The sequence below is a fragment of the Hypomesus transpacificus genome, chromosome 9 (assembly GCF_021917145.1).
Source record: "Hypomesus transpacificus isolate Combined female chromosome 9, fHypTra1, whole genome shotgun sequence".
Taxonomy (NCBI): Eukaryota; Metazoa; Chordata; class Actinopteri; order Osmeriformes; family Osmeridae; genus Hypomesus; species Hypomesus transpacificus.
In genome coordinates, this window is record NC_061068.1 from 19224705 (window position 1) to 19248599 (window position 23895).

The window sequence follows — 23895 nt, forward strand, 5'->3', positions numbered from 1 at the left end:
CTAACTCCCTCTCTCTTTTTTGCCTTCCTCCCTCTCTTCTCTCTATAGCCCCTCTCCCCCATGTGTTTCTTTCAAATCCACCCCCCACCCGCCTTCTTTCTCTGTCTGTCTGTCTGTCTGTCTGTCTGTCTCTCTCTCTCTCTCTCTCTCTCTCTCTCTCTCTCTCTCTCTCTCTCTCTCTCTCTCTCTCTCTCTCTCTCTATCTCTCTCTCTCTCTCTCTCACTCTACCTTTTCCTCCCTCTTTCCCCCTCCTTCTCTCTGCGTCGGGCAGTTCAAAGGCGTTTTAGAGCGGCTGGTTCTAATTAGGGGCTCGTCCTTCTTCTCACGTCACTGACAGCCAGCCATCTGGGATCCATTGGGCTTAATTACGCCGCCTTTGGATTCCCTAACAATGCACCCCCCCCCCCCCCCTTTCCCAAACCTCCTACCTACCTCCTCCCACACAGAGTCCCAGCCCCCCCCACCCCCCAACCCCAACACACACACGCACCCGAAAGCACGCCGCCAGACCTTGCAGTCCCCTCAGATACACAAGTGCACACATGGTCACAAGCAAACATGACTGCACACTAACACACACACCGGATGCACATGTATTCATGCACACACACGTCCACACACAGTTAGGTCCTCTGGCTAATTTTGTCCCGTCATACACACACATATAGACACAATGTACACACACATACACTTGATGACAGTCAAGTTTTTCAAACCACCAAGCATGGAGGGACTCCTCCAGATTACACAACAAAACCCACCACATCAAATCCTACCCCCTTGATTTACTTCAAACTTCTCATACACTCACTCATACATGTGGGTGACACACACACACACACACGCTTGGGGTCTGACCCCAGAGAGGGTGAACCTGAAGATGGGAGGCAGAGGAAAGGCCCTGCTTTCCTAATCAGGAAAACTGATGAAACCACTGAGATGTCAGTATTAGTATGTCAATATCCTGCTTTTTACCGACATTAAATGAGCCACAAAACCTTTTTTTACACAATGGGTGCATCATTTTGGTTGTCTGGGATGTCCAAGAAAGTGTCCAAAATAGAAGCCAGTGCTCGAATGAAATCCTCTCAGATTAAACTGCAGATTCATTCATTCTATGTTGGAATCAAGAGTTTTACTCAGACTTCAGGCCGGTTTTCCGGTGCTCACCAGTTCTGTTCATATTTATGTACTGGAGCTACACAATATTTGTGAGTGCGAGATAAGGGTGGTAACTTCAAAAGTTTCACATTTGAGGTACTGGTGGTGAATTCTGCCAAGGTCTTTCACAAGTCGATCACCTCCAGTTAAGTGACAAGTAGTCAAGGTACAAAGCAAACTTTTTTAACAGCTATTGGGTAACACCTTCTACAATCATGCTTGGGATGGTAGTTACATTTAAAAGGTAAAACTGAGCATTGAACACTATCACTCCTGTTTGGTTTTCCACTTGTCTGGAAATCTATTCACTAAGATGGTTCTTCCGCCTGTACCACAATTTGAGAAACCTGCCTAAAACCACACACCAAAACTGTCCACATGGGAAAAGTCTTCAAATCCCACTTAGTTAGCATTAGCGTTAGCTGTAAACACAGGAGCCTGGCTAGGTCATTAGCCTTTAGCATCCTGCCTGTTTTGAGGAGGGGGGCCACCCACTGAGTGTAGTGTATGCGGCGGTGGCGCGGGACCTCACATCATGTTTAATCGCCTGCTGGGAGCCCGCGTCGCTGACAGAACCCTCAGTTCACTGCGCCGCATACCGACTTTGAGCTATTCATTCGGGGGAAGTGGCTTGAATGAAGTGGAGAGGAGAAATGTGGTGGGAGTTATCAGAGATGTTCACAACAGGGGTGTAGTCTACGCGTTATGCAGGCATACGCCGTGCGCCCACGAGGATTTACCATGTGCCCTATGTAAAATAAACTGTGAGACTGTAGGCCTAAATAGGCGTAGGAGGGAGGCTAGGGTAATTGACAGTATGGACATTTTTTCGATCTAGGCTACAACACTGGTTCACAAGTCATTTTAGCAAGTTCAAGCCAAGTGTTTGAGATGGAGTTCAAGTCAAGTTTCAAGTATTTTAGGGCCAAGTCATGTCCCATGTCCCTTTTCTGTTGTAGTTCTTATAAAATAGAAATAATATAGTTATAATAATCTTTGTTCTGAATGCAACAGTTCATTCTACAATATTCATCAATATTTACAAACAAAGTAGAAATGATCTACAAACGGATTCTTGGGGCAATAGCTTCACTTTGTCTAACAATCTCTAAAATATGGGGGGGGTTTTGTGTTACAAAAACATGACTGTAGGCCTTGAGACTCACTGATAACCTTATCAGGTTATCATTGTGTTATCATTCCTGATCAGTAAGGTATTATTCATCTCGTGTCCCACCTCTTGATTGGATAAGGAAGGTGTAGCTGTTGCTGTTACCTGAATGCTGCCAGGTACTCTGCATCGCCCATGGGAGGGTCCAGGCCCCCTGTCCAGGCCACGTTGACGTTGAAGCCTTTACCTGTCCCCGCACCCACCTACACAGAGAGAGAGAGACAGAGAGTGACACAGAGACACAGAGAGAGAGAGAGAGAGAAGCAGTCGAAAGACAGAAGGGAGAGAGACAGATGACAGAGAGAGAGGCTAAGAAAGGGTCGCCTTCCTAATGTTTTCATGTGTCGTCGCGTTGCTCACGTGCTAAACTCACCCATATTTTCTAGCTATATGTCTCTCCATAGAGCTGTGTTGAAAGTGGCTTTATTATATAGCGATTACTGTCAATTCACCAAATCAGCACCACAGTTGCAAACTTTGACATTACAGCAAATGAGGAAGGACTGCATCGCATTTCCACTCCATGAGGGAGTGATTACAGTTTTTAAATGAAAGACGGCTGGCCATTAATTTGACACCCACATTGCTTGATTTTGATTTTTGATACAATTTGTCAAATGTGCTTATAAATCACTCAGTGCCTCAACAAAACTATTCCCAAAGAGGGGTTCCAGCTTTATGACAGAAGAGGAACATATTTTGGGATTTGACAAGTGGTGTTTACGGCCATTGCACAAAATGTTGGTCACAACCGTGGGACGACTCCCTGAGTACAAATTTGTGTCTTTTACTAAAAAAACATTCAGGCATGGACGCATTGTGCCAGCCAATGAAAGTCAACAAACAACCATGCGCAACTCCAGAGGACGCAAACATTAATTGGAGTAAGCTGCTTTTGTTGGCAAGTGTAACTGTAAGAAAGCGTTAAGGAAGTCTGAAAATAACGCCAGTGGGGTTGATTTGATGGACAAATAAGAATTTATAGAAAAATAAGAAAAAAGGGGGCTTCTGTCGTTTGGAAATGGTTTGGTTTCAAGTTATCCGACATTGAAAGTTGTGTCGACAAACTATGCTAGCCAAAGGTGGAAACACTAGCAATCTTTTTCACCACCTGAAAGGCATGCATGTGCGGGAATATGAACAATCTACCGAATGGGTTTTTCATCTAGAATTGTGATTTTTTTTATTGTAGGCCAACAGCCATGTAATAATTTGTTATCTAGCTCAATACAAATATTGAACCAAGTGTTATTGTTATCCCATAAACGTACTGTTGAAAGCTATATTAGCCTAGCTCTTTTTTTTGTGGCAAAGCACTGCAAAAGTTGGACAAATTCAACTCATGCGACACACCTGCTGTACCCCGTCCAAATCGGAGTTTGGTAGCCAACTACAAATGTTAAGAAAAACGAACAAATTGTGATATGGCAAAATTATACCGTGATATACATTTGAAGCCATACCGCAGCCCTACTTGGGGTGGTGAATTAATCGAGACCCAGGTCTTAAAACAAGAAGGCCTTACATTCCTGGCTTCTCTTTGCAGTTCTGCAAGCAGCTATTCAGCCATTCTCTGAGCCTTCTACTATCAGTCAATGTCAGGGTGAGGAGTGCTGTGAGTGACACACTCTTGGCAACAAAGTCTGGTGATTTTCTTTGAGTGTGTGGATGTGTGTGAGCATGCGAACGTGTGCAAGTGTGTGTGTGTGAGAAGGGAATCAAGTGCGTAGTCGAGAATCTGAGTTCACTCGTGGACGGGATGTTCACAGGGAAAATGCAAAACACATGAGCCACTCTGCCCTCTGCCAACTAGTCTCGCGAACACACACACAAAACCCCAAGACAACACACACACACACAATTCCTCTGTATCCTCCATTACTCCAGTTGTTCCTCCTCTCCTTCCTCCCTTTGTAATTTCCGTCTTTCAAGTTTAATGGACGCTGGGGCACAGTCAAACTCCTCTCCTCAGCGGTGCCCTGCGACGTCCACTCATACCATGAGCTTCTGAGGTCACAGCCACTGGCCCCTGGAGAGTCTTGTACCTACGGGATGCGGGGAGGGAAGACTACGAGGCTCCAGCGGCTTACCACACATCTCTACGGAGGTCCGGGGGAGCCACTTAGGGGCAAAGCCACATCCAAGTCCCCGGAGCGTTTCATCTGCCGCCTGTCCCTCCAGCTCCCCACCCCCCTCCCGCAGTCCCCCCTGTCGAGACAGGTTATGGTGACGGCTCTTATCCTGGTTATTGTTTGTGGAACGATAGGTCCATTAGGGTGTGCGGGGTATGGGATATGGGGTGTGTGGGTGGGGTGTGTGTATATGTGACATTGTTTCATAGACCTACAATGAAAATGGGAGTTGGGATACATCTGCAGTTGAATTGTGGTTGGCTTGTCGATATTTTTTGTGTTGCCTTAAATTAAAATAAGGAAATAATAATAATAATTTAAATTAAATAAGCGAATTGGAAGTCAATTACAATCCAACTTCCTAATAAATGTGGTTCATTTTGATTCAATTCCTAAACCTAATCAAATAAAGACAATCATACCTCAAATCTGCCAACAACAAAGCTGGAAGACTTTCAGACTAGATTGACAGCCCTATCTACCAAACGGAAAGCTTGATGCATGTATTTGACAGCTGCACCTGCCTATTAGATATCCTGTTTTGTGACTAACCTCATTTGGCCCTCCGTTTCCAGGGAAGAAGTTGCCATCGTCGTAGCGATGCAAAGAGATGAAGAGCACACTGGGGTCATTGTAGAACACTTCCTGGGTACTGTTGCCATGGTGAACATCCTGGATATAGGAGGAGAGAGGGATAGTAGGTCCATTCATTCTCTTTGGAAAACGTTGTCAGGTGTGTTATGGTGCTATCAGTTTATTTGAAAGTACAGTCAATTCAGCAGTTTTGATTTAGTTTACTTACACTTAGTTTAACAGCTAGTTTTACTTATAGTGAATGAGTGACTGATACAAAACCTTCATGGTACCTCCATGGCTATTTATATCACGAAAAGTCTAATTACAAGTGGATGGAAATATATTTTAATTTGCAAGACGCAACATTTCATAATGTATGTACTGAAAAAACTGGTTGTGATTATCGTTCCTTTTGCTTGCGTTTCAAGTGTGTGTTGTGTGTGTTTGTGAGACGGGCGATACACAAGGACACATATGGAGTACAGAGACGAGCATGTTTGCTGACACCCTGATTAATATCAATACATTTGTGTGATGTTGTGTAGCGTGTGTATACCCTGTGTATGTTTGTGCATAACTGTTTAGATTTCATGTGGGGACCAGGGACGGCAGTTCAGCCTTGATGATCTACTGTGTGTGTGCTACCGTGTTGTGTGCATGACAATACGTGTGTGTGTGTGTGTGTGTGTGTGCATTCGTGTTTGTCTTTACATCCATGTGGAGACCAGTTCTGACAGAGGTCTTACCCAGTCCACGATGAGAATTTTGCTGACATTGAGCCTGTGCTGGAGCTGTTTGGCTGCGATGGCCACAGAGTTGAAGAAACAGAAGCCCCTGTGGACGGACACACATGTCGTTCAGGATACCACGTCCCTACAGTTCTATCACACCGCGAGTGGGTGGGATTTTCAAGATAAACCATAGATGCCAGCTTTGGGAGCTTGAAAGAAACTGTCCCCAAAATGACCCCCTGACAGTACGTAATAGGCACAACGTCCAGGCTTACCCCACATCGGGTTTAATGAGGGAGACCTTCTAGAACTCTCCTCAGTGTGGGGACACTTGTACTCCTCAGTGTGGGGCAATAATGTATTAAAAGAAAATGGCCACCGAAGTATATTTTGGTCCTCAAGACTTTTATTGACACCAACTGCACAGTTCACCGAGTGACATCCCACATCGACACACTGCTTAAACCCTGCGCTCTTGTACAATGGAGTAGGTGTGGAATCGGGGGGGAAAAGGGGATGAAAAAACAAAAGGAGGAATGTCGAAAGCACCGGTGTCAGCAGGAGTCATAAAAATCTGCAAGTGTGTACAGTTTATCTTATCTGCAGTCCAAGTACTCAATCCAGAAATATCATTATTGCCCATAAATAACCAATGACAAGCAGCGCTAAACACACACACACAGACACTCACACACACACAGCTGAATGTGGTTAGCCGAGTCCTGCCTGAGCTCACGTTCGTATGTATGCACACATACACAGCGTTGACAGCAGAAAAAATAACTGATCCAAGGACATAGGTTGCCTAAGGCCTTGAGCCAGTAATACATACACACCATGCACACACACACCCACACTCTTTTCGGAATGTGTTTTTTGATGTGTAAAAAAGAAAAAAAGAAATTCTTTGTAGAGACCTCCTGGTTCTTGGTAGTGTGTGTGTGTGTGTGTGTGTGCGCAGAGTGTGAAAGGCTGTACTTACAAAGCGGTAGAGTGAAGTGCATGGTGTCCAGGGGGCCTCACCACTGCAAAGCCATTCTACAGGAAAGAAGCATTCTCTTTGACACTGCATCTAAACGTCACTGTCCGCTAGCTATCGACAAGTTCTTCTTGTAGTTCTTGTATATGTACTAAGTTTCTGGGATTCTAGTGGGCATTCATACGTAGCACTCACAGTACAGAAGACAGGATATTCTGGGGTGTTTTATCAGTAACTGCAAGTGAAAAAGGTCCATTTGGAACCACGTCCAACATTTACATGATACAGAGTTGACAAACTTAACCCATGTGCGCAACAGCCTTGATATTGCCAGGAATACGTCACTGGCAGAGTTGACACACACACACACCTTGAGCTCGCCCTGTGCCACCTTGAACGCCAGCTCCGTCACGCTGCCCGCCGCTGTCCGAGACGCCGTGGGCGTGTGTGTCTCGTTCCACACCGTATCGCTGTCCACCTGCCAGACGCACGGTAAGAGCCAATCAGAAAGAGAGCATGTGTGTATGTGTGTGCGTATTGCGGGTGGAAGGGGGGGTGGCTGGTGTGAGAGAGATGAAAACAAATAGAAACTGTCTTCATTTGTCAACAGAATGGGCGATTGGGTGGAAAAGCAATTAGGTTACCAAGATGAGTCAGGACAGGAGGTGAACAGTGCTGACAGACTGTGGTAAGAATACTGCTTCACATTACAAAGTCAAGTGCATATGACTACGTAATGAGCAGTGGCAGACCTTCATGTAAGTCATCATGTGGTATCAGTACGTCTGCGTGTGTGTGTGTTTTGGGGAGGCCGGGCTATGAGTGTGTGTGGCAGGTATTACGTCAACACATCAGTGATTTGAAATTGCCGATGATGGCGAGGGGGGGCTGCATTTCATGCATTTCATACTCTCTCTCTCTCTCTCTCTCTCTCTCTCTCTCTCTCTCTCTCTCTCTCTCTCTCTCTCTCTCTCTCTCTCTCTCCCACTCGGTCTCTCTCTCTCCCACTCGCTCTGTCTCTCTCGCTCTCTCTCGCTCTCTCTCTCGCTCTCTCCCACTCGCTCTCTCTCTCCGTCCATTTCTTTTCTCTCTCTCTCTTTGTTATTCCATGTTTTTAAACGCACATTTTTGGCGGTTTGGCACGGCGGAACAATGAAATCAGAGGAATTTCTTTTATCACCGTCTCCGCCATCTTGTTCCAATCAGCTCCCTCCACCAGAGGAGCCAGGGGTCGGAATACAGGCAGATCAGGCGCCTTATCGACACCATGCAACCCTCTCTTCCTCTCCGTGGTCTCTCTCTCCCTCTCTTCCTTTCCGTGCTCTCTCTCTCTCCCTCTCTCGCCCTCCTACCCTTCATTTGATCCCCGCTCCTCTCATCCTCTCCTTCATCCACTCATCTCCCTTACTTCTTTGTAATCATCACATCATCATGTTTAACCAGCCCTTCGTTCGTTCGCCTCTACCTCTCCCTCTCATCCTTTTTCCCCCTTCTACTCATCCATACTTTCACTGTCCGTGTTTTCTAGATTGGCTCATCTCTTTGAGCCATTAGCTTCACACACGCCTCTCTGGATTTTCTCTCCTCCTCGCCCTTCTCGTCTTCTCTCCTCCCTTCTTCCCTCTAGCCACTTAACCAGTTAACCTGGTTCCAAAATGGAAGACTTCTTACTCAAGAACAGTCCTCCATCTCTCTCTCTCTCCCCCCTCTCCCCCCTCTCTCTCTCTCCCTCTCTCTCTCTCTCTCTCTCTCTCTCTCTCTCTCTCTCTCTCTCTCTCTCCCTCTCCCCCCCCCCTCTCTCCCTCCCTCTCTCCCCCCCCCTCTCTCCCTCCCTCTCCCCCCCCCCTCTCTCCCTCCCCCTCTCTCCCTCTCTCTCTCTCTCCCCCCCCCCTCTGTCGCACCGTCACGTAGCCTTTGATTTCTGATTGGTGTTTGAGGCCGGACGCAGCCAACAGCTACACCAGCAGCTATTTGTAGCCCTATTTGCTTAATTGTGTAATGACACATAATCAGGCATGTAATGTTTGCTGTTCTGTAATTTGATTAGATAAGTGGAAAAATTCCACTTCCATTGTGTTTTACAGGATCTGTGTGTGTGCACGCGTGTGTGTGTGTGTGAACATGCATGTGTTTTCTTTGAAACTCACCCCAACTCCTCCACAAGGGAGCGTGACAAATATCCTTTTCGATAAGATTCCTGCCAGAAGCAAGATAGAGAAATGTTCAGTGCTTCGTTTAACACATACCTGTGACAATGTGTGTGTATGTGTGTGTGAGACTCATGCTCTCTCATGTAAGTAAGGGATGGAAGTGAACTACCTGTGCCTCCCAAGTGACTACACACGTGTGCACGTGTGTGTGTGTTGTGTCTCACCTGCAAGCTTGCGGTTGTCTAGCTTGAGCCTGTTGAGTGTGTTGGTTCCATAGCGAAGCACGTATTCTTCAGAGTGTACAGACTGGAGCTCCTCCATTGTAGCTTTCCTGCTGCGAATGCACTGTACAAACACACACCTTGATTATAGGATATCTTGATATGCAATTCATTGGAGGCTGCGACAGCATGGTGTACAATATGTGCGTTACAATAGTGAGACGTGCACGTGTGTGTATGTGTGTGTGTGTGCGTGTGTGTGTGCGCATGTGCGTGTGTGTGTGTGTGTGTGCGTGTATGTGTGTGTCAGATGGGGGGGTCAGATGGCTGAGCGGTTAGGGAGCCGGGCTAGTAATCAGAAGGTTGCTGGTTCGATTCTCGGCCGTGCCAAATGACGTTGTGTCCTTGGGTGTCCACTTCACCCTACTTGCTGTCGAGGGAATGTCCCTGTACTTACTGTAAGTCGCTCTGGATAAGAGCGTCTGCTAAATGAATAAATGTAAATGTGTGTGTGTGTGTGTGTGTGCGTGCCAGTCGCACCTCACACTGGTTCCTCAGGCCACGCTCCTGGAGTCTGGACCAGATGCTCTGGATTCTCCCAGCATGCTCTGGGTGACGGCTGTTGTCGCCACAGGCACACTGGTGCTTCAACATCTGGGAGTCATACACCAAACCTGGACAGACACAAACACACTCTCTCAGGTCATTGTTTCATATGTCACATGTACGCAACCAAACGCATGCACGATAACACATTTGGAATACGGCCAGTGTGTGTATCTTTTTTGGATTAGATAAGTGGGGAAAAAAGGACTCTTCCATTCTGATTCACAGGTTATGTGTGTGTGTGTCTTACCAGTGGTAAAGCATAGCTTGGCGGAGGGCTCCGGTGTCGCTGGCCTGGCCAGAGACAGGGCCCCCACTTCAGAGGTACCGGAGGAGGGCTGGGGTGGAGGAGGAGGCAGGGAGGTGGAGGCCGGGGATGACTGGGCCCTGGAGAGGGGCCTGTGGGCCAGGCCTGCCACCGAGGGGGCCACCAGCACGGGGACAGCCAAGTGGTTGGGGTCTGTCGGGTGGGCAGTGTACTGTCTGTGCAGGGCCTGGAGGTGGCGCTGATGCTCCCCCCAGCGGAATGGCTAGAGAGGAGGAGAGGTGAGGAGAGGAGAGGTGAGGAGGAAAAAGGAGAGGAGAGGTGAGGAGGGGGGAGGAGAGGTGAGGAGAGGTGAGGAGAAAACAGAGCAGAAGAGAGGAGAGGATGATTGAAAGAAGCCATAAAAAAAAACAATCACATAAAAAGGCAAAAGTTTAAGAACAAATAGGAAAAGTGGGAAAAGCAAACGTCTGAAAAGGTTCCTTGAACTCTTTTCTATTGGGGCACAGTGTGACATTTCTCAAAGGGTATGCCAAGTAATAAGTCCACACGCAAACTGACATCCCATGACCAAAAACTTGTAACATGTTAAACCACTGTGTCATAGTGCCCTCTGTTGGAGGTTCAATATACACTTGATTACATGAGTATTATATGCCAAACTGTCTTTTGCAAGGACATGCATTTCTTGGCAAGTATATGTACTAGCTTGTAATGGTTAAGCGTGTGTGTGTGTGTGTGTGTGTGTGTATGTGTGTGTGTGTGTGTGTGTAAGGAGAACGTACCTGACTGAGTGTGAGTGACAGCTGCAGATGTCCCTGCTCCGCCATGCCGTCTCTCTGGGACAAGGCCTCAGACTGGGGCTCCACAAACGCTCTTCTTCTCTGGTAGGCGTCTTCACCCCGGGATCCAGACCCCAAGCCCGACTCCTCTGGGTCCCTGTCCTCCGAGGGGATCTGGTAGAGGCAGGGCTTCTCGCCGGATTTGGTCATCGACTGTGGACGGGCGTGTGGGAAAAGTGTCGAGGTCAAAGGTCGAGTGGACAGAGGTGCTGTGTTTTTTTCTTTTTTTCTTTTGACACAACCACAACACGTTTAATTCATGAAGCACATTTCAAAACAACCCACGTTGACCAAATGGCTGTCACAGACAAGACGACAAGTCCAGGAAACACCGACGTCAATGAGGAAGCAAACACATCTCGACCACATCTGATCCTCGACACATGACTAGACTGTCGTAGAGTGTCAGCCATCATTACATTTACATTTAGTCATTTAGCAGACGCTCTTATCCAGAGCGACTTACAGTAAGTACAGGGACATTCCCCCTGAGGCAAGTAGGGTGAAGTGCCTTGACCAAGGACACAACATCATGTGGCACGGCAGGGAATCGATCCGGCAACCTTCTGATTACTAGCCCGACTCCCTCACCGCTCAGCCATCTGACTCCCTTTTATCATCTTTTTATCATCAAGTATCCAAGGATCAAAAAGAGCACGCATAGTGCTTGTGTTCAAAAGTGAAGCCTGTGTGTGTGTGAGAGACTATATTGTCTAATATTAAACACACCTCGACAATCCAACAGTGTACACTTTCCGAATACTGACAGCCACGGGTGTGTCGTCTCACCTTCCTCAGCTGTGTGTTCTCCTTGAGGTTCTCCAGCAGGAGTTTGCTGTGCAGGAGCTGGTGCTGGAGCAGGTGGGGGTGCGACTGAGGGAGGGGCTCCGAGCGCGTCCTGCCCAGGGGGCGGTGACACCCCCCCGCCTCCGCCCTGGAGAAGGAGGAGGAGGAGGAAAACGAGGGAGAGGAGGAGGAGGAGGAGTAATGGCTCTGGAGGGACGCGGGGTTCATGCCACGGCCGGTGAGGAGAGGGGAAGGGGGGTGCGAGAGGAGATGGAGGACGGAATGGCTGTAGGAGGAGGAAGGGACTGGAAGAGGAAGCAAAATGGAGGGAGAGAGATTAAGGGGGGGGGGGGGGGGGGGGGCAAGCGAATGGAAAAGCAGAGGTATGGAAAGAGAGTGAGTGACAAGAGAGGGAGGAGGAGGGAGAGAGAGAAAGAAAAAACGGTTGAAACTTCGGTATGTTCGCGTAGACCTTTCCTTTCTAGAGACACATTCTGATACAACACACAGATCGGGTCGTGACAGAAAACCGTTTTGGGGAGAAACGAACTATTTCGGTTCACTCCCACATTCACATCAATAACAAGATAGTGCATGACCTCCGTGATCCACATTCCAAGATCAACAGGATAAATCGCACACTTCTTTTGGATGAACAGTAGAGGGCACAGTTGCACTAGGAGTGAACTCAGGACACAAAGACACCGGGTCAGGATTCCCACATATTTTGACCAACGGCTGCCCATGACTTTTATAATGCCCGTGACTTTTCTGAATGAACATTCTAAAGTGAGCAGAAAACACGGCTTTAAAACAGCTGCTGTTGTTGTTCTGCACTCATGAAGGTGGACCCAGTGCACAATAAAGTTGTGTTTTTACACGCAACTATTTGTTTAGAGCACGTGTGTGTGTGTATGTGTGTGTGTGTCCTACCGGAGAGCAGCTGTGTGTGCAGCAGGCCGGTGTTAGGCTCCAGGATGAGGACAGGCTGCAGGCGCTGGACAGAGAGAGACAAGATGGCCCCCAATTCGGGAGGCACGTTGTCAAGAACACCGTGAGAAAGACCTCATCTGGCTGATCACGGTTAATGCACAGACAGTAAACGGGATTGAACTTAACGAAAGAAAGCGAAGCAGATAGTGCATGACGTGTGCGTGTGTATGTGTGTGCGAGTGTAGCCGATCTAAATTGGTTAAACTCAGCTGGTGGTTAGTAGTCGTGTTTTGCGAGTTCCCGGGTTCAGGAAAGATCGGGGTGACTGACGAACAGTGTGACCACGCCTGTATAAACGTATGTGTGTGTGTGTGTATGGCTGTGTATAAAAGTATATGTGTGTGTGTGTGTGTGCATGGATGTGTGATGTGTGCATGTGTGTGTGTGGGGGGGGGTGTATATGTGTACGGACAGGTACATAAGTGTGTTTGTGAATACTGTATATGTATGCTTGTGAGCAGGGGGGTGGTCTCACCTGGGCGGGCAGCCCGGCGGTGATGGTGGGCATGGCAGAGGAACAGATGCCATCCTGCAGCATGAGCCTCTGAACCTGCCGGGTGCCACACACACACACACACACACACACACACACACACAACAACAACGTCACGCTCCAAACATGGACGGATATTCACATACAGTCAACAGTGCGAGAGGTCGTAAGAGAATCCCTCCTAGCACTGGTCTTTAGAATGGACCCTCTGGAATGTTCTGAATGGGTGTACCAAATCAACAGGCCACTGAGGATAGAGACACTTTCGAATCTGATGCGGTGGGATTATGAACTGAGAGACTACTGTTTGTTATAAAGGGCCCTTAAACTGCCTGGGATATCTTTCGCCGAAACTTCCCCACTTAAGGTCATTCTGAGGCACAGTATTGAACCAAAGTATTATTGAATTCCAGTCACGCAAACCCCACTATCTGTTGCTCTAGGTCAGGACAGCAACAAACGCTCAAGTATTTTAAGGGATTTCAGATGAGTGTTTAGAGCCAGGCAGTTGTACGGTTTGACAAGACAGAGCCAAATAGCAGTCATTGCCTGTTCAGACCCATGGAAGGTTCAGTGCAGAGCACTGGGGTAAACACATTTGTATTAATGGTTAATTAAATGAGGAGGGGATCAAATGACATAGACTTAATAGTTTAACCAGCCATCTGACCTTCTCAAAGCTCCTTGTTTAAAACATGATTTGGCCGTAACTGCACAGTCCCACGCCGCACAAATAAGACCTCTAATTAACATTGAACTGCGAATCCACAGCTGTATCAGCAGAACTAAATAAAACAGTCTTTCAATGCTCCAAGACCTAACAGTAATCTAATTGACAGAGGAAGGGATTTAAGTAAATTAATCTGATTTTCATTTTTATTTTGTAGTGAAAGTATGAAGAGGAAAACATTCCAGCCCTGATAAACAACTCATTGTCCCTTCTTGTGGCCATTTGATCTAACTGTATTCACAGTCTGGGAAATGTGTTTCAAGGGAATAACACAAGGGACAATATTGATGAAATAAAAAGTTAATAAAGTTTTTTTTTTATGGTCACTTAGAATGTATAGCTAAACAACTGCACTCCTTCACTCCCTACCTTTCCTCTTTCTAGTATGGGGGGGGGGGGACTTGTGACAATGCAACAAAACAGAGGCAAACTGGCAAAATTGTGCCTGCATTCGTTTTAATGGAAGTCACATGACACTGCTCGCATGACACGCTGAGAGATCTGGCAAAGCCAAGCAGGTACACAAGAACAGAACCAGATCCTATGCTGTAAAGGGTTTTATAAAAAAATATGGCGCTGTGTACATTACGTGGCAACAAACTGGAAACTGGATGTGTCCACTCCTTCTTTAAGTTCCAGAGTCCAACAGCTCCCTTTATCATTGTGTTCAGACTTCACAAGATATTACATTTATTATAAAATTATACGAAATATTAGTTTGTATTTACTAGTACTGGGACAAATAGAGAGGCGAGTGACAGTACCTGATATGTATATATCAGTGTCCATCCATGGTAGGTTTTTATGAAGTAGGTCAAAGCATAGTATTGTTGGTGTAATGTCAGCTAGCAATTGCAGCTTTCTAGCAAGAGCATGTGCACAATTAGCTGTTACATCAGGTAGCTACTTTATCTATTTAGCTAGTTGCTGTTAGCCAGGTTCGCATATAGAATCACCTTTCCTGTTTCAGCAAGCCAAGCATGTGCAATCAAACTGAACAAGTGCTAGTGGATACAGTAGGTGAGTCAGTAGAGGGGAGGGGCTACTGGGTCTCACCTCAAGAGTCAATCCAGTTGTGAGTGGGATGACCCCGCTTTCAGATCGCAGGCTGTCATTGGGCGAACTGCAGCCTGATACTGGTGTGCTGCTGCTGCTGGGGGAGGAGTCTGCAGAACAGAAGAGAGAAACAGACAATCAGCCAAAAGCACACACTGTACATTAGACTTATCATCTGGGGAAATCAACTGTTGCGTTGTGAGTTGTTTAGAATCGTTTTATGGTGCACTGAATGTTTATTCTCACCTCAAAGGTATCAAAAACAACAAGTAGGAAATCTTTGACATCATTACACCATTTTGGTGTAATGTTCCAAATGAGCTGCCTATTATACAGTTAGTTCTGCAGTGATACAGATGCAGGTTGGACTAGAATAGTTCAAGGTGTAGGGAAGACTACACTACCCAGAGTCTCCGGCGTCCGATGCTTGACAGTGGGTGGGGCACTGGTCTTGCGTCGTAAAGGGTTTGGTCTGGAGTAATGCTTCTTTGCCTTAGGCTTAGCTTTCAGGATGGGCTCAGAGGCTACACACACACACATTCAAACACACAAAAAGAGAAAACAGACACGCACAACAAATAACATGATTAAATGGAATCCGATTCAAGTTTCCATTTAGCGAATAATATAAACTGCAGGTTAAGTTTTCGAAACAAACTATATTAAATCCCAAAGCAATTCATTGGACTATCAGAGCTATGTAAAACACCGATGAAAAGAACAAAAGAGTGTCATTGTAGAGCAGATAGTATTACATAAAGTTTCATGTTTACTTTGGCTAAACCGCAAGACGGCCTTACAAAACAATCAGGCAGTTAGTAATGTAACTCAGTCTGGACAAAGGATGCTTGGGGGGGGGGGGGGGGGGGGGGAATCCATTGTCGCTGGTTTTTGAAATGAAGAGGGTGTGTGCATGTGTGTGTCTGTATATTAATGTGGGTGTGAGGAAGTGGTGAGCCAGCAGTATCTTGCCAGTGGCAAGGCAGGTAAATAATGTCCATTTTATAGTAGAACCACTCCAGGTCATGTACTAGTCTGCAGAAACACTCCAGAACCACACCTCGTGTCATTCATAATGTCCTCCCAGGTCTAGCATGCTTGGGATTCTCACGAAGGTCATTTTACGCGTACCCCTGGGTAGGTTGTGTAACCAACGTGGCTTTCTCTCACTACTTTTGTATTTTTTTTTCTATGTCTCTTTCCCCCTTCCTTCCTTCCCCCTCTCCCTCTTCCCCTCTCTCTCACATTTGTGCCCTGGAGGCCTGGGTGCTTGGTGACTTTCGTTCTCCTCAACTCTTTCGATCAATTCCCCCCCCCCCCCCCCACCCCCCCCACACAGACTCACACACACACACCACCCGCTTCCCCCATTCACCCCCGCCACTGAATAGGGTGTTCGAATCCATCAGACGTCAGCCAAACTCTCACCAAGACATTGTGAGCCATTGAAGTCTCCATTATGAGGAATCCAACTACGAATCATGTCCATGAGAACCTGCAACCCACGACAGCCACAAACACAAACAAAACGGTGGAACAACCGTTCAGGGCCTCACCTGTCCTTCTGAGAGGGCGCTCGTGTGGAGGAGGGAGAGAGGCCGTGACCATCTGTGGCTTCGGCGGCATGTCGGGATCCCGGCCCAGTTCCCTAAGCAACCAGGTAAGAGCAGGTTGAGAGGCCCTATCGTAACAAGGGATTTTCTTGTATGTGGCGATACCACGCACTACGCAGGTTCGTTATGAGGGACTGGAGACATGATTGAGCACATGATTTGTCTGACTAGAAGCAAAGCCCTTTCTTAACCATCCAGTACATTCCAACAGGCCTCTTCTCGATGTTTTATTTACGTCTCGGTACTCGTCGAAGGGGAACACATCCGTTGATTCTCCTTGGAGACCTTCTCCTCGCGTGAGTTACCAGAAAGAGGCCATGGACTGAGGACATTGGGGATTGTTTTTTTGGGAGAGGGCGGAGGGGGGGGGGGGGGGTTTGAACATAGACCTTCTCACCTGTATCCAAGGGTGGTGGTGTTGCTAGGGTTTGAGGAGGTCCTCTCCAGAGCAGCCTGTACATTCTTCTTGGATATGATCAGGTCACGTAGTCTCTGCTTCACCTGGGGACTCGCCACGGCGCCTGTCAATCAAAGTCACCCAACCGAGGAATTAGGATTCCACATAAAGCAGGTCGATACAGGCATCAAAATTCTCAGTGACAGGCATGCCTGAACTACATGATGATGGATATTCTTGATTTTCAAGGAGGAATTATTCAGCCGTTCCTCAAAATGTAAATAAAAAGTGGACGAGCATCTGGAAAATTCCATGGAATCTTCCATGTGATGTACTTCCTCAGTGACTGAGCTGAAATTATTTCTTCTGAAAGTTCTCCTTATAGTATATCAGCTCGAAAGCCCAGTCAATTAACTATGTTGAGTGTCAACCATAGGAATATTAAAGCGATAGTTCCTTAATTAATTTTTCAAATATTTTCCGAGTGAATTTCCCACTTCACCCACACTATTTTTGTGTAAATTTTTTTTTACACCACTACCAGGAAATCCAGAACAGTCCTTACTGTTCTTGGTCTTGTGCATCAGCATGTCCGACTCCCTGAAGCGGTGCCTCTGGGGCTCCATGTTGTACTGAATTGACAAAACACAGAACATGAAGTCATTACAGCATGTCAGCCAGAGGTATCAAATTAGGAACAAAACTATGCTTTGCATAACACAGACCATTCAAAATGGCCAGCGGGAAACTCTCGTATTTACACTGAAACAGTACGGAGATGGTTCTCATCGGCAATTCAAACAGTGACAATGAAATAAATGAGAACCTTTGAGAACCGTAGAGCTCCCTGGACTAGATAAACTAGGCTTTAGTCCCATGAGTTAACACGGTTGTGTTGTTTCTGCCATTTGAAAACGAGACAATATAAAGTTGGTATACCGTGTGGAGGGGGAGATGGTGGGTGCCCAGCGTGGCCGGGTCCGGCCCAGGGCGCACCATGTGCTGGGTCACGCTCAGGTCCATCGCCTGCTCTCTCTGCAGGGCTGCCAATGCCACCGTGCCTAGGGGAGGCACATCCGCTGCTGGAGAGGGGTAGAGGGAGAGACATGAGGGAGGGAGGGAGGGAGGGAGGGAGGGAGGGAGGGAGGGAGGGAGGGAGGGAGGGAGGGAGGGAGGGAGGAGAGAGGGATGGGTAGAGGAGAGGAGAGGAGAGGTGGGAGAGAGAAGGATGAGAGGGAGGGGGAGTGAGGGAAATCGGAGATTGGGAGAGAGGGGAGGAGGGGAGCAGAGACAGAACAGAAAGAGATGAGCTACAATGGCGAGGGATGCTTGTATATTTGTCAAAACAATTGGTAGGAATTCTCTGTGGGTGTGCGATATGAGTGATGACCTATTTCCCAGTTCCCGGCTACTGACTCATCAAACCAGGTGTGGTGACTCTACTGAGTAACGAAGTGTGGGTTGAACGAAAATATATGCAGACTCTGTCCTGCTTTGTATGTCTCTTAGTTCATTATGAGGGGAAAAGTGACCAGCACTTCATTTGAAGCTAAATTGCTGCACTGTACTGATGACACAAACACACACACCACTGGTACCAGTGGAGAGGTTTAACCTTTTTCTGATGAAAATTTCCCAACTAGGTAACCATGCGACATCTCTCTTCTCAATGTTTTACTACTGGCCATGTGAAGCCGTCTCTGTGGTTCTCACACTTTTTACAAGTAACAACCAACTGGTGTCAGCAAGAGAAACACATGCGCCCTCACACAGACACTTGTACACACACGCAAGCATACACACACTCGCACACATATTCACACGCACTGACACAACCACTGCCTCAATCCTGTCCTCCCAAAAACTCACCACTTCTTTAATTCCAGCATTTACTTCCACCCACCCCATCATACTATAAACGCTGACGCAGTATCAGGAGCTAGAAGGAATTTTGAAAAGACCATCAGTATCAAAAGCACAGTTAGGCATCAAGTCTCAACACATCACGTCCAGTCTCGACACAGCACATCCAGTCTCGACACATTACGTCCAGTCGCGACACAGCACGTCCAGTCTCGACACAGCACGTCCAGTCTCGACACAGCACGTCCAGTCAAGACACAGCACGTCCAGTTGGGAGAACAGGACATCACGTAGAACATCAAACAAAATAATTTCTAAGACATTTCTCAAAGTAGTACAGTGGCACAGTGAGGATGTGTTTGATAACAAAAGTGCGATTCCATATTTAGACATACACCCATACAGTGTGTGCGTGTGTTTGTGTGTGTGGTGTGTGTTTGTACTCTGAGCCAACTGTAGCTACCTACTGTAGCACATTTTTCCTTCATTCAGGTATTCATTGCCAGGAAGAACATGGCTCAGATCCAACTTACTTTCAGAAAAAAAGACCAAAAAAAAGACTAACAGAAAAAGTCCACAACCTCAAAAGAATGAAAGAAGGAGGGAGGGGAGGGTGGGTGGGGGGGATCATGGATCCGAAACAATATTTTACGGTAGAAGAGAACTTACTGTAAGTCGCACAAGATAAGAGCGTCTGCTAAATGACTTAATGTAAATGTAAAAGCATTATTACACTTACTTAAAACCTAACCGTAGGCTACATCAAAGAACAAAATTGATTTCTAGCTGCAGCCTTGTTCCAGTGGATTCCCCACGTGGACCAAATGTTCTTCCGTTTTATGCGTCTTATATCGGGCCAGATTTACAGGTACTGACAACAACCATTAATCATGAATCATTGCTGGGGATAGAACAACAACATTACTTAGACGGAAACAAGACACAAAGACGATGCCAACTCGTTCACGGAATTCTGCCCGATGTGTTACAATAGACATTTCTACCCGGGGCAGTTTCTACAGATTTAGTTGGAATGTTGTACTGTTGCTTAAAAAAGGGGGTAGGATACACCTCTTTCTCCCTCGGGGGAGGGGGGTTAGGGGTGGAAATTTACCAGAGACTTGCTGCCAAAAAGATTCCTTTATGTCACAGAGCAATTATGAGTGTCTAGTCTATAGCTGTCCTTGACACACATTGAAATGCAAAGTGTTTGTACTTTGAGTGACAGCTAATAAACTATACCTCAACCTGTGAGATTGACAACTGGCCGTCCAGAGTATTGAATGTTTTTATTGAAGATTTATCATTATTTAAGATTGATCCGTTAGTGTCAGTGACGGCTATGCCTGAAATGGCTCTGATTCCTATACACAGTGTATGTAAAATAATAAAATCGAATCCAGTGTACAGGTGTACACAGCCCTAACTACAACACTTGTGTCATTGTCCATACATGCACTGTACATACATGAAACATTATAAATGTTAATCTTAATACATTTTCACAGAGAGTCAATGTTCCAGAGTGAACACAAAGCAATGGCTTTGTCACACAACCAAAACCAACATTAAGTGACACAATATATACACACTTCCTTAAAAGATAACTCAATAGAATGACTCAGCCAGGTAAGGTTACATTAGAGGCACAAAGGATGTCAGCAGAATGACCACATATCATTAGGTAGCAGTTTATGAGGTTTTCTTGGATGAAATCATGCAGAAAGGGCCTCGGTTAGATCCTTCTTGAACTCAAGTCCACCTTGAAATGAACAATGGCAACTCTTTTAGGTGTGTGTGGCTACAATGGAAAAACACCCTCCAGGAGTTTCACAATGTCTCCACCGTAAACATCAATCACATACGATCAGGCATGGATTTAAGCGTAATGTCTTTGTCATATCTGTCCAAGTGTGTCTGCTATATCCTCTGTACTTTCTTAGTTCAACATGGTTCTGACAATTAGCCATGCCTGAGAAAGGACTGTATTGGTGCGAGGGACCATTTCCTATCAACTCAGAAGAAATGTCTGACCCTGCATTCTATAGAGACAGTTCTTTTCCCAGTAAATGTCACCATAATTCTTCCATGTGTATTTGCAGCGATTTGATTCACGTCCGTGTGTACATACAACGAGCGTGTTCATTTGCACAGGAGCGTGAATGTCCGTGTAAGTGTACGGACTTCTCACATGTTTGTGTTTTGTCGTCACGCCAAACCAGCCACACCGATAAATATAGAACTACAGGATGCAATACAAGGAAGTCTAGGTGTGTGACCTTCGGTTTATCTTGTGATCCCATCAAAAGGCTCCATGGCCATTTGAATATGCTTGCCTGCCATATCACCCAGCTCTCTCTTCACAAATCTCTGGTCTGAAGTCACTGTACTGCTACAAATGATCAAGTCATTCACATGACCTCAAGGAGGTAAGCATTACAAGGGCATTTTGGAACACTGTTCTGATTATTCAGGCCTGTGAATTGTTTCCACGTTTTGAATCGACTGTCAACCCGTATTGATTAAATATGCCACAATGTTTTTTCAAGGCGTAGGCAATGTCATAGCAGAGATGAATTGTATGTAATCCGTAGGGTTTAAAACTGTTCTCTATGGAAAGTATCATGACAACTGAACATGCTTTACCAGAAGAGGGTTGTTGTTTGAAAAGAACTTGTGGGAGAGCACACGCAGGTGCACACACACACACAAACACACACACACAAACAAGGTTGCACAGACACACACAAGTTTTTCCCCCCCAAACAGTCCCACCCCGGACAAAATGTACCACAACTACAGTCGGAAATGATCAGGAAGTAAGTCAAACTTTCTGATCTGAACGACGAACCACAACCTTCTGAAAGTCTGAATCTTATATGACACACAAACTCCAAGAGCTAACAAAGCAAAGTAACACAGTTTTGGTCAAAACTTACAAACTTACATTATGGTCTCATGACCTACCATGTAACTACATAGCAATACCTTTGGTAACAACAATTTATTTGTATAGGAACTGCTATGAAGATCAAATTTGTTACCGTTTAGCAATACCAAGTCTTACTCAAGTTAAACTGTGTGGTGGATATTGGATCTAGATCAGATTTAACATTGAACTTGTTTTGGAGACACAACAACAACATCCACATACCCCCTATACTCCTCCTCCTCAATACTATGCCTTCTTACACTTGTGCGATTACCCATATTGCTAACATGCCAGTATTGTAATGTATTGCTGTGTCTCATCCTTTTGTCTACTGTTTAAAGATGACTTCAGCAGTAACCTACATAGTTTACAAGTCTGTTCTTATCGACCATTAAATAGAGTATCTTTTTATAGTTATTTTCTGTCTCTCTGTCTCACACTCACTCAATTCTTGCTTTCAGTTGCTAAAAATAGGTCGGCAACAAACTTCTGGTTTGTGTTCACATACGTTTCATAACCATCATCCTCTTTCTTTAGTAGAGCTGCTGCAAACAAACTGAAACCCAACAGAAACACACAAGTGCTTACACACACACACACACACATTTTAAACAGCAAGTTCCTGTAGCTAAAGTTAGTCCGCACCATAACATCCTCTCTTGGTTCATTTAGGCAAACAGATGTTGCTATTTTGGTAAATGGTTTCCTAGACTTGTTCTCCTGCTTGAGAGCAGTGTTGCATCTGGCCTGGCGATATTTATAACCAGACTGAGGGTTAAAAAGTGAACGTTGTTTGTTATTTGAATGGCGGCGGCGAAGGAATGGAAGTCGCAAATTACGTTAAGTGTTGGTTGCTATTTGTACAAATAAACACTGGATTTACTGTTGGGTCAACACGTGTTCCCGAGAAAAGCTGCATCTAAAAAGAAAAAAAATGCAGTACAGTAAGGGAGAGAGACCGTGAACGAGAGATAGAGACAGATTTTTGATCAAACGCACATATCTACTGTCGATGTAGTTCCACATCAAGCCTTTTAAGTTGTTAACATGTTTACTGGGAAGTGGTGACATTTCAGCCTCCATCTTCCTCTGAATCACCTGGTGTCAATCCATTCCAGGTCAACACGAAAGGAGACATTTTGGATCGAGAGGCCCCGTTTCAAAATCCGGCAACTCCCGCTTCCTGTCACCTCACCTGTTCTGTGCACACTGAACTGGGACGACCGCCATTTTGTGGCAAGGTCTATGGCCCATTTGGAGACTGTAACAGCCACCTCCACTTGTTGTTGTCCCTCCTTCCCCCCTCACCCCCCTCCCATCCTTCTTCCATCTAGTGGAATCCACAGCTGTTGGGGACATTCTGTACCGCTGCCTCCCAGCAGTTGGAGTATCCATCCCTTTCTTGTGAGTGTGTGTGTGTGTGCCCAACGAGTGTCCCGCGCATACAGAAATATTAATAGTGCACATTTGTTTCGTTGAGTGCACACAGCAGGTCTTTGTTTGCATAAGTCAAATCTGTGGTGGTGTGTGCAAGCAGCCGTCGCGTGTGTGTATTAATAGTGTGCATTTGTGGTACATAGGCTCTTTGTGTGAGGTTCCTTATGTGTAGGCGGTTCTGTTTATTTATAGTGTCACCTGTTGGTTAACACTTGTATTATTGTGCGTATTCCCGAAAGTGCGCATATGTTTGGCTGTGTGTGTATATGTTTGTATGCTGCCATATTAATAGCATCAGTCCATCTGCACACATTTGTGTTTTTATGACTGTATGGCGTGTGTGTATGTATAGTTGTCAATGTATTAATAGTATTCCCAATTGCTCCCACTCGTGTCTCTGTATAGCAAGCGTGTGCCTGTCCACATGCATGTAATGCTGAGGTGTGTTTACTTGAAAGAACTTTGCAGTTGGCAAGGCTTCTCTGTGCCATGTAAAAGCCAACGATAGCAGAAAGGTTGTTAGTTAGTAAGAACACACTCACATAACACACACACACATACACACACACTGAGAAGCCACATGGATGAAGTAACAACTAACTTTGCCACCTCAAAGTGACACTTCCTCATCCTAAAATATCAACAGGGTGCCACGAAGACAGTTTCTGAAAGAGTCCCTCTCTCCCCTCACTCTCCTTCATTTTGACATTACGTTCCCTCGGCATACAGACTTATTTTGAAGTCAGTGACTACAAAAAAA

At 46.0% G+C, this 23895-nt stretch overlaps 1 protein-coding gene across 9 annotated transcripts in view; it reads right to left on the bottom strand.

Annotated features, from left to right (window-relative positions):
* The window catches only part of LOC124471859 (histone deacetylase 7-like), a 50038-nt gene that overhangs the window by 4343 nt on the left and 21800 nt on the right, over nucleotides 1-23895 (bottom strand). For 7 of the 9 annotated variants that reach the window (XM_047026484.1, XM_047026485.1, XM_047026487.1 and 4 more), the window contains 19 exons: nucleotides 17843-17985; nucleotides 17469-17535; nucleotides 16904-17027; nucleotides 16450-16541; nucleotides 15298-15417; nucleotides 14894-15003; nucleotides 13090-13164; nucleotides 12555-12618; nucleotides 11625-11926; nucleotides 10779-10988; nucleotides 9979-10258; nucleotides 9663-9796; nucleotides 9126-9246; nucleotides 8899-8948; nucleotides 7122-7229; nucleotides 6755-6810; nucleotides 5788-5875; nucleotides 5018-5137; nucleotides 2439-2536 (listed from right to left, as the gene is read on the bottom strand). In XM_047026484.1, the coding sequence (XP_046882440.1) occupies nucleotides 2439-2536; nucleotides 5018-5137; nucleotides 5788-5875; nucleotides 6755-6810; nucleotides 7122-7229; nucleotides 8899-8948; nucleotides 9126-9246; nucleotides 9663-9796; nucleotides 9979-10258; nucleotides 10779-10988; nucleotides 11625-11926; nucleotides 12555-12618; nucleotides 13090-13164; nucleotides 14894-15003; nucleotides 15298-15417; nucleotides 16450-16541; nucleotides 16904-17027; nucleotides 17469-17535; nucleotides 17843-17985 (2362 nt within the window). Of the gene's footprint in view, nucleotides 1-2438; nucleotides 2537-5017; nucleotides 5138-5787; nucleotides 5876-6754; nucleotides 6811-7121; nucleotides 7230-8898; nucleotides 8949-9125; nucleotides 9247-9662; nucleotides 9797-9978; nucleotides 10259-10778; nucleotides 10989-11624; nucleotides 11927-12554; nucleotides 12619-13089; nucleotides 13165-14893; nucleotides 15004-15297; nucleotides 15418-16449; nucleotides 16542-16903; nucleotides 17028-17468; nucleotides 17536-17842; nucleotides 17986-18772; nucleotides 18843-23895 lie in introns of all 9 variants that reach the window. The other 2 variants (XM_047026492.1, XM_047026490.1) reach the window with 1 other exon arrangement.